This window comes from Manis pentadactyla, chromosome 1 (genome assembly GCF_030020395.1).
Source record: "Manis pentadactyla isolate mManPen7 chromosome 1, mManPen7.hap1, whole genome shotgun sequence".
Classification (NCBI taxonomy): Eukaryota; Metazoa; Chordata; class Mammalia; order Pholidota; family Manidae; genus Manis; species Manis pentadactyla.
In genome coordinates, this window is record NC_080019.1 from 1276759 (window position 1) to 1286924 (window position 10166).

The window sequence follows — 10166 nt, forward strand, 5'->3', positions numbered from 1 at the left end:
AAAAGAATTTTGATTAGAAAGATACTAGATTCTTGCAAAATAATAACTTTCAATTTCCTGTAAGTTTAAAGTCATACTGGAAAGTTATAATTTCTGTTGAAAAGATTTGGTAATAAGCAACAGCTGCTACTTCTCATACAGCTTTAAAAATATTTAGAGAAAAAAAGGCTAGTATACAGTACCCTGTTTTTTCCCATTAGCCCTTTTATGATTCATTTATACTAGCTTCAAGGATTAGGACAGTGGAATTAAGATCTGCAATTAGCAGACTATTAAGTTTATGATAAACATCCAAATGAAACAAGATTTTGCTTTCCTGACATTTTTATGTGTAAACCTTGGAAGTAGGAGTCAGGTAAGGAAATTATATTTTCACCCCACATACTATGATAAAAACAGATGACTAAAAAGCCTAGAAATAACTTCCTTCTTTCTCCCTCTCCTTCCTTTTCCTTCCCTTATCCTTCTATGTATTTATCGTCTGTCCCGTCCTAAGGCCTCGTTCTCGATCAAGGGACAGTGGAGATGAAAGCGAGCCGGTTCAGGAGCGGTTCTTCAGGCCTCACTTCTTACAAGCGCCCGGAGACCTGACGGTTCAGGAAGGAAAGCTCTGCAGGATGGACTGCAAAGTAAGAGCGGCTGGCGCCTTGGCCTGCGGCCTCCCTCCCTGCCGCTGCCCCCAGTGGGCCCTTTGGGGAGGTTGTGGGAAGTGCACGTCTTTTAAAATGTTTTCCAGCTTAGAGGAAAAAAATGAGTGAAATACACAGGATGTTTACACACTAATTTAGATCATTCTTTTCCTTTACTCTTCAACTCGTATTAAGTATGTTTTACTTTGAGCCACATGCCCTGAGTCCCTGCCAGGCTTCTGTTTCATTGAAGTAGTAAATATTCTGAACCTGTTATGTCCTAGGCATTCATTTGTTGATCTTTTTTCATACACATTTTGTATGCATGTGTCCACTCTGACGTTTATTCCTACCCCCCACCCCCCACCGAGGAATTTCTAAGTGGAATCAGCCTGTCAGCCTCCTTCCAGCAGGCGCCCACCCCAGGTTCGTCCTCAGGGGTGCTTGCTGAATTCACTGACCTGCGCGTGGGATGCCGTTCTGTTTCTCAAAGAGCTTGAGGCCAAACATGTTTACGGACCACTGAAATTTTTGTTGTTTTTACTCTACTATGATTGATCTTAAATTTTACCTCTTACGTTTTGATCAGGTTACTAAAATTATTTGGGCTCCCTCTGCTGGTTCTCTCTGGGAATACAGAACACAACTGTAAGGCGCTTAGAGGATTAAATCTGGGTTTGTAGAAATCTGTATTTAAAAAAATGTATTCTTAACAAACTTTTATTTTCCAGCATAATTCTTTTTACAGTATAAAAGCACACACACAAGCTGAGTTTCAGTATGTGTGTATTTATGTATGTGTATTTTTGGTCCATAGTAATTCATATAGACCACCTGTAAAATGCCACTGGAGTCAGTAGGAAATTTTAGATGGGATTTTGATTAAGAAAACTCTACATTTTTAAGAATCACACTAAGTCATAGAAGATTAAAATAATATAAGTCTAGGATCTCTTTTTAAAAAGTGTAAAAAACCGTAAAAGAGTAAATCTGGATGGAGGATATATGGAGAGTAACATAATGTTAGCTCTACTTGTGATCACACAAGCAACAGCGAGGTTTTCTGCCCAGAAAGCGCCCCCCTTTTCTGCACCGGCGCATCCCTAGATGGCCCCGCCCTGTCTGCCCTGGTCCTGAGTCTGGGAACCACCCTCACACCGGGAGTGACAAGTGTGCTCTTGTCCCTCCCGTTTCCGTGTCAGCTGAGCGCGTGGCCCTGCCCGAATCACGACCGCCTGTGCCGACCCCGAGTTCCCGATACCGGGAGGGCCGGGGAAACACCCGGAGTGCATAGCGCAGGGCACCAGTAGGGGGCCAACCTCGGGGCCCGGGAGAGGCCTGGCCAGAACCACCCGTGCCCTCCGGACCCCCCGGAGGCCCCGCACCCTCCCCTGATGCCCTCCGAAGCCCCGCTGCCCAGATGCTGCCACTTCTAAGTGTCTTCTTCCTTTTAACCAGTCGTCTAGTTTTGCCTCATTTTCTTCCTTCAAATTCTCTACGCCTTTGCCATACATGTGGGGCAGGCGCCTGTACCGGCGAAGTGCGTGTCACGTGACAGGAAGGGCCTTGGCAGCTCTCAACAGAAGGCGGCCGGGGCAGAAGGCTGCCTTGGGGGTGCCCGCCTCCCCACGCAGGGTCGAGCCAAAGCCGAGGAGTTCACAGGCTGCCGTGCCCGAGCGACCCCGTGTGTTGACCAGTGCTGACGGCTCCCTGGGTACTTTGTGTCGCTCCCGTCACTTGGTCTCAAGTGTGTGAAACGACAGCAGACCTGTGCCCCGAAGGGCGTGCTGACTCCTGTCCCCAGGCCAGGGCGGCCTGCACCGGCCGCTGCGTGTGTATGGCCGTGCCCAGGTCCCTCTCTCCAGAGCCCAGAGCCCTCGGCGACAGCATCCCACAGACCTTATGACCCCGGGGGAGATGACGACAGAAGCTCTTAAACCCCCATTTCACTTTTCTGAAGGTTGCTCTGTAAGATGTTTAGAAGTGAGTCCTTAGTGCCCATGAGGAATTCATGCCAGTTTCTTAGCTGTTAATTGTTTCATCGTTTTAATACTAGAAAAATTTACATGTGTTTCCTTTCTGGCTTAGGTCAGTGGGTTACCAACGCCGGAGCTGAGCTGGCAGCTCGACGGGAAGCCCATCTGCCCCGACAGCGCCCACAAGATGCTCGTGCGTGAGAACGGGGTGCACTCCCTGATCATAGAACCGGTCACATCGCGCGACGCTGGCATCTACACGTGCACCGCCACCAGCCGGGCGGGACAGAACTCATTCAGCCTGGAGCTGGTAGTTGCCGGTAGGATCGTCTCTGAATCCTTTTTCTCTCTAAATGAACACCAGATTTAGAAGTGCAGTAATCGCCAATATGAAAAATAAATACTGAACAAGTAGGTCGCAACATCAACAAATAGCCAATTAGGACATGTTATAAGGCTTATAGCAAATCAGAAACATTAATTTTTCTTCAGTGGAATTTTTCATTATCTGTCTTTGCTTTAGGATTTTAGCAGCTCTTCTGGGTCATTTTGGCCCTTGTGTGAGTGTGTGTAGGGCCAGCGTTCCCACCGAGGGAAAGAGCCACGGCAGCACGAGCTCCGGGAACCAGCATTTCACGCTTTTCAAAATGGGCCCAGAACAAAAACTAAGTGAGGTCTGTTCTTACTTCCCCCAAAATACCTGAGACCAGATAACCATGTAAAGCCCGATAAAAATAAACCCTCTCCATAGTTCAAGATCTTTGAGAGTCTTGGGTATATGAAAATTTCAGGTAGAATTTTTACCATGTTCACCTCTCCCCCGGCTCTTCTGCCCTGCCCCCTGGGGGGGCGGAAAGACGCGAGTCCTCAGACACTGTGGGTGGCTCAGGAGACTATGAGCCTTGTTCTTTCTCTGAAATTGTTTCCGCTACGGATCCAAGAAAAAAGTTTCTCATTCAGTAGTAATATTAAGACTTGTTAACTAATAGGTCTGATTTTTAAGACTGAGTAATAAAAGTTGTCTTTTTTATAGCCTCCTTCAGAGAATACAAATTGGAAATTATAAGATATACAGCTCTACTTTATGGGTAACTATTTAAAGCTGCCAGATTTAGATAAAAATGCCCTCCCTTTATGTCCCCCTTTAAATCCTATGGCAGCAAACATCTCAGGCAGCAGGAGGTACTGTTAAGCAGACGGATTTCCTAGAACGCTTGTCCTCAGCGTCACTGGGTGGTGGTGGCTGGTGAAGGCTGGGCATGCACAATACACAGTCATGCCACCGTCCCATGCTGACAATGAATTAGGGTGCTGTGCAGCCTGTCAAGCATTCTGTGGACTGTGTGGGCCTGTCAGACTTGTTGATTGAGGAAATAACTGAGTGGAGTGACATGCAGGAACCTTTCTTGGTAAAAGAATAATTAGGACAACAGCTTACTGCATGAAGTGAAAAATGGCACCGTAAAGTAAAAGATCCATGGAGCAGCATCTCTAAAACCTCCTGGATTCTTCTTAGCTCCTTTTGTGTGGCACTGACAGATAATTCATCTCATGTTTCCCCAGCTAAAGAAGCACACAAACCCCCTGTGTTCATTGAGAAGCTGCAGAACACAGGCGTTGCTGACGGATACCCAGTGAGACTGGAGTGCCGTGTGTTGGGAGTGCCTCCACCGCAGATATTTTGGAAGAAAGAAAACGAGTCACTCACCCAGAGCACTGACCGCGTGAGGTGAGCACATAGAGCTGCCCTGACCCACACCTGCTCCAGAAGCCCTGCTGATAAAAAAGATGCCTGAGAGCCGGCGCAGCTGTGCATCTAAGAGCTGCTGCTGTGTCAAAGACAAAACCCCTCTTTACCCTAATGTCCCATTAGGGTTTGGGAAGGTGCACCAGTGTGTGACAAACACTTAAAAAAACCACCATTAGACTAAGTCAGAATGTGCTTCATCTGTAAAGGTAAATTCATTTGCTTCACTGGTGGTAGAGAAACTATTCAGTGGTTTTTGTAAAGGCTGGTCCTCAGAAATTCAGTGTACAGTTCATTCAGCCTCTTGACATCTGCTTTTCTCCCCCAGGCTCCTTAGTGGAGCTTGCCTCCAGAGTATGACCCAAATATCAGCTATTTGCACAGTTCTGTTTCTAACCATCAGTAAAAATGACACTTCGTGTGCAGGGCCCCTTTTGCAAAGTGAGCCCCAGACGGCCCTGTCTTCCCTGCAGCATGCACCAGGACAGCCACGGCTCCCTCTGCCTGCTCATCCAGGGGGCCACGCGGGACGACGCCGGGTGGTACACGGTGTCGGCCAAGAACGAAGCAGGGATCGCGTCCTGTACCGCCAGGCTGGATGTTCACAGTGAGCGCCATCCCATCCCAATCCCATCCCATATCGCCTCGCTGCATTTATTCACTGAGTCGTGAAAAAATAGACTCTGGACAGCAAGTCACGTTACTTTTATATGATCTTGTTTTATTTGCTAAAAATTTCATGTTGCTCTTTCTCTTTCTATTTATAGTTTCTCAACATTAATAGTGAACTACACCAGGAGAACAAACACCCAAGTACCTTCAGGAACTTTGCATTATTAGCAAAACACGCATGTTGACTCCTCTCACATGACTGGCTAGCCAGCTGGCTTCCTTACCCAGGTGTCCTTACAGCTAACAGCTGGCAAAGGCGTGGCCTGGTTTTTCTTAGTTCCTCGTCCCATGTCCCGCGGACGACTGCCTAACCCTTCCTCCTGCAGTGTGCGCCTGCCGTGGTTCCTAACGCACTCGAGGCGTGTGTCCTTGCTGTGGCTCGATGTCTTGCTGCTAACCCAGCTTACGCAGCTCAGCAGTAGGTCTGCGTGTGCGCATGTGTCTTTTGTACATGCATCCAACTTTCAGAAACTCATTCCTATTGATAGCATTCCATGATCTGTTGACATAAAACCAGAGAAAAATGAAGAACTGACTTCAAATTTTACCTCTTAAATAAAAAAAATCACTTGTAAGCTCCTTAAGGCCTGAGCGCCCTCAGCTTCCCTGCTGCCCAGCTCAGCTGGTCAGTGTGAACCCGTCCAGACACCGGACCACGCCACTGCGGCACTTACATGCTACAAGCTTTGGCTATTTTTTTTAAAGGGTGGGGTGGGCCTTAGGAAGCTTAGGAACCATTCCACCGGACTCCTCTCTGCAGTGAGCACGTACTCACAGATAAACCACACTCTGTCCTTATCATCTGTTACAGTCCCACCACCCTGTGGGGACAGCACATCTGCAGCGTGTGAATGCCCCTACCATGGACACACTCAGTCTTTCATGAAGAACACATGCGTCAAACATGCCACAAGAGACATTTCTGTATGGGAAGTACCTGAGCACTTTCCAATTACATCCGGGTTAAAAACAAAATCTTTTTTTTTTTTTTTTAGCCCAGTGGCATCAGCAGCTGCAGAGCACCAGGCCAAAGAAAGTCCGGCCCTCAGCCAGTCGCTACGCGGCACTTTCGGACCAGGGGCTGGATATCAGGGCAGCGTTCCAGCCCGAAGCCAGCCCGTCCCACCTGGCACTGAATGCTGGGCTGGTGGAGAGCGAGGACCTGTGACCCGGCCCCCCAGGGGGGCCTGGACCACGCAGCCGCCATGGCCCCCACCGCCGGCTCCTCTGCCGTGTCACGTAAAAGGCAAAGACGTGCCTTTGACTGTAAGAAAGAAAAAACACAAAAATATTTTTTTTAGAGTTTAGGCGATCTAACAGAAATGTACACATTGCACAGAAGATTCACATTCATTGTCCAATTTAAAACTTATGGAGTTGCTGTAATAATTAAAGTGTCTGAAATGCTAAAATGCTGAAGAAATCAGTTGATCAAAGGCAACCAGGATCCGTCTCACCTGACGTGCCTTTAGCCACCGGCTGTCGGTGCTCGTCGCATGCTTCCAGGGAACAATCCCAAGGCGGCAGCTGCGCCGGACTGGCGTCGTGTGCAGACCGCTGCAGCTGGCCGAGGGCAATACGCAGGGTGAGAAGCAAGCAGAACGACAGAAACCCAAGCAAACGCCTTCTCTTGGCAGATTGTCTAATTCAGGAGAAAGGAATTACTAGCCTTAAATTTTATTAACACCAAGGGTTCTCCAACAGGTTAGTGCCTTAGTTCTTAACCTCTTTTCTTTATGTGTAGGATTTTCTGTTCATGCTACCTTGGCAAGAAGCTTATTTACAAACCATATGAGGAGGCTAACTTAAATATAAATAATATAAAGAATTCTGAGTAAAGCAGAGCTGTATTAAAGTCAATTCCACAGAAGGTGCACCGTATCTGGAGGAAGCAGGTTTGGAAAGGGGCAGGGGAAGGAGGCTGCCACTCAGACACCACAGAAGGGGCAGGGGACCTGGTAAAGGACAGGCTTCTCCTTGGTGGGCTTCAGGATTAGCCTAAAATGTAAGTGAAAAAACACTGCCATTCAAAAGTCAGGGAATCCAGGGTCAGCTGGGAGTCTGGAGCACAGGTGCCCCGGGAACCTCAGTGTGTCTGAGGTCCGTAGCAGCTGGAGACGTTCGATGTGTGGAGCAAGTTGAAAACAGACTGCGACTGCAAGTGCGTGAGTGAGAGACTGCCTGCAGATCTAGTCTGCTCGGGGGGCACAGGGACTCAGCCACAGCAGGTTTGTGCCACCGGGCTTTCTTTTCAGTGGCACCAGATAGATAGGGTGGACAGAAAATAGCCCACCTCCCTGCCCCCTGAGACCTCGCTGTAGAAGGTGCTGGGTTCCAAGTGTTGTGACGGCATTTCAGCAAACACTGATTCTTGACTGCATGTGATTCTGCACCAGCTTGATTGAGTTGGATCTGACCAGACTTGATGGTTTTAAGTTGGAACCAATAAACACTTTAAAAAGAAGAAAAAAACAACTTCTTTGGCCTAATATTAATTATAAAACATGAGGCTTTAATGGTAATGGTACTTTGCTATGAAAGGAAAACACTGTATTCCTTATGCAAAACACATGTATCTTTCATTATTATTTATAATGAAAAGTTGAACTCTCTTAGCTCAGTTACTCAATTAAATATGTAGTATTTTTTAAGTGATTTTATATCTGTGTACCGACCCGTGTATATCACATTACTGCTTCTACTCTGTAAGAACACTGACCAAGCTCTAAACGATTAACAAGCTTGCACACTGGGTGGCAGTTGTCTGACACACGTGGTACAAGTTTCTGTGACACACATGCATTGCTAGTATGGAATATAATCCACCCGTACACAGTCCCCGTTGACCTTTCTATAGTGTACAATTATGACTTGCCAAATTTTTCAGAATGTGTTTTCATTTTTTTGCTAATTTGCTAGGTTTGGGATTAAGGAACATTATTTGCCACCTTTTTATGTTGTATTTATGAAAAAATATTATTATACTACTTTGGATTTGTTGTGCTGGTGTAATGTGGATTTTAACATCAATAAATATTTAACAAAAATAGTTGCAATTTTGTGAAGCAAAATATTCAGTCACTTTGGTAACACACTCACTCGCTAGCTCCCAGTCCATAGGTGTACAGGACGTGGCTGGGTTCCTGAGCCATACCAGCTGAAGTCAGCACGTGCCAGCACGTCCTTACCTAGCGCTTGGGGTCCTCTTCCAAGCTCGGTGGCTGGGATGGCCCAGCTCCTTGCACTTAGACAGGGGTCTCACTGGGTAGTCAGCTAGGGGCCACTTGGCTCCTACAGGCCACCTGCATTCCTTGCCATGTATCCTTGAAAAGCAGCCATGAGAATCTTCTTCAGGACAAATCCCTCTTGTGCTTTAATCTCTTGTCATGAAGCACCCAGTGCATTTTAAGGGATCACCCAAGTGGGTCAGGCACCACTAGATAGTCTCTTAAAATCATCTGACTTGTGACCTAATAATGCAAAATCCCTTCAGAGCAGCACCTAGCCTTGCATTTGATGGGACAGCCGAGATGTGTGTGCCCCGCAGAAGGGGAGAATGCCGAGAGCTGCCTGAGAGCGCTGCCTCCCTAAGCGGGCTTCAGGCCGCACCAGCTGCAGTGCAGCCTCTTGGGGAAAGAATTCTGTAGCCACATGCCGCATCCCTTCTTAGAAATTAAATGTCCTAAACACAGCTCCCACAGATACATCAAATCTCTCCAAAACTACTAGAACTGATATCGGAATACAGCAAAGTTGCAGGAAACAAAATTAACACACAGAAATCTGCAGCTTTCCTATACACTAACAATGAACCACTAGAAAGAGAAATCAGGAAAACAATTCCATTTACAATTGTATCAAAAATAATAAAATACCTAGGAATAAACCTAACCAAAGAAGTGAAAGACCTTATACCCTGAAAACTATAAGACACTCTTAAGAGAAATTAAAGGGGACACTAACAGATGGAAACTCATCCCATGCTCGTGGCTAGGAAGAATTAATACCATCAAAATGGCCATCCTGCCCAAAACAGTATACAGATTTGATGCAATCCCTATCAAATTACCAACAACATTCTTCAAGGAATTGGAAAAAATAGTTCAAAAATTCATATGGAAACACCAAAGACCCCGAATAGCCAAAGCAATCCTGAGAAGGAAGAATAAAGTGGGAGGGATCTTGCTCCCCAACTTCAAGCTCTACTACAAAGCCACAGTAATCAAGACAATTTGGTACTGGCACAAGAGCAGAGCCACAGACCAGTGGAACAGATTAGAGACCCCAGACATTAACCCAAACATATATGGTCAACTAATATTTGATGAAGGAGCCATGGACACACAATGGGGAAATGACAGTCTCTTCAACAGATGGTGCTGGCAGAACTGGACAGCTACATGTAAGAGAATGAAACTGGATCACTGTCTAACCCCATATACAAAAGTAAACTCAAAATGGATCACAGACCTGAATGTAAGCCATGAAACCATAAAACTCTTAGAAAAAAACATAGGCAAAAATCTCTTGCACATAAACTTGAGTGACTTCTGCACGAACATATCTCCCCAGGCAAAGGAAACAAAAGCAAAAATGAACAAGTGGGACTATATCAAGCTGAAAAGCTTCTGTACAGCAAAGGACACCATCAATAGAACAAAAAGGTACCCTACAGTATGGGAGAATATATTCATAAATGACATATCCGATAAAGGATTGACATCCAAAATATATAAAGAGCTCACACACCTCAACAAACAAAAAGCAAATGATCCAATTAAAAAATAGGCAGAGGAGCTGAGCAGACAGTTCTCTAAAGAAGAAATTCAGATGGCCAACAGACACATGAAAAGATGCTCCACATCGCTAGTTATCAGAGAAATGCAAATTAAAACTACAATGAGGTATCACCTCACACCAGTAAGGATGGCTGCCATCCAAAAGACAAACAACAACAAATGGTGGCGAGGTTTTGGAGAAAGGGGAACCCTCCTACACTGCTGGTGGGAATGTAAGTTAGTTCAACCATTGTGGAAAGAAATATGGAGGTTCTTCAAAATGCTCAAAATAGACATACCATTTGACCCAGGAATTCCACTTCTTGGAATTTACCCTAAGAATGCAGCAGCCCAGTTTGAGAAA

The 10166-nt window shown here is 46.1% G+C and overlaps 1 protein-coding gene and 2 long non-coding RNA genes across 10 annotated transcripts in view; 1 reads left to right on the plus strand and 2 right to left on the minus strand.

Annotated features, from left to right (window-relative positions):
• PALLD (palladin, cytoskeletal associated protein) overlaps positions 1–8073 on the plus strand; it is a 315678-nt gene extending 307605 nt beyond the window's left edge. For 7 of the 8 annotated variants that reach the window (XM_036890918.2, XM_036890924.2, XM_057501197.1 and 4 more), the window contains 5 exons: positions 497–629; positions 2718–2925; positions 4169–4334; positions 4826–4959; positions 6020–8073. In XM_036890918.2, the coding sequence (XP_036746813.2) occupies positions 497–629; positions 2718–2925; positions 4169–4334; positions 4826–4959; positions 6020–6192 (814 nt within the window). In that variant the 3' untranslated portion in view covers positions 6193–8073. Of the gene's footprint in view, positions 1–496; positions 630–2717; positions 2926–4168; positions 4335–4825; positions 4960–5119; positions 5166–6019 lie in introns of all 8 variants that reach the window. The other variant, XM_057501264.1, reaches the window with a different exon arrangement.
• LOC130683574 (uncharacterized) lies at positions 2648–4175 on the minus strand. Its single transcript, XR_008997380.1, has 2 exons — positions 3410–4175; positions 2648–2954 (listed from the first exon to the last, which is right to left on the minus strand). It is a non-coding gene; the product is annotated as an uncharacterized LOC130683574 (long non-coding RNA).
• LOC130683570 (uncharacterized) lies at positions 5055–6102 on the minus strand. Its single transcript, XR_008997373.1, has 2 exons — positions 5962–6102; positions 5055–5523 (listed from the first exon to the last, which is right to left on the minus strand). It is a non-coding gene; the product is annotated as an uncharacterized LOC130683570 (long non-coding RNA).
• Positions 8074–10166: the final 2093 nt, after the last annotated feature.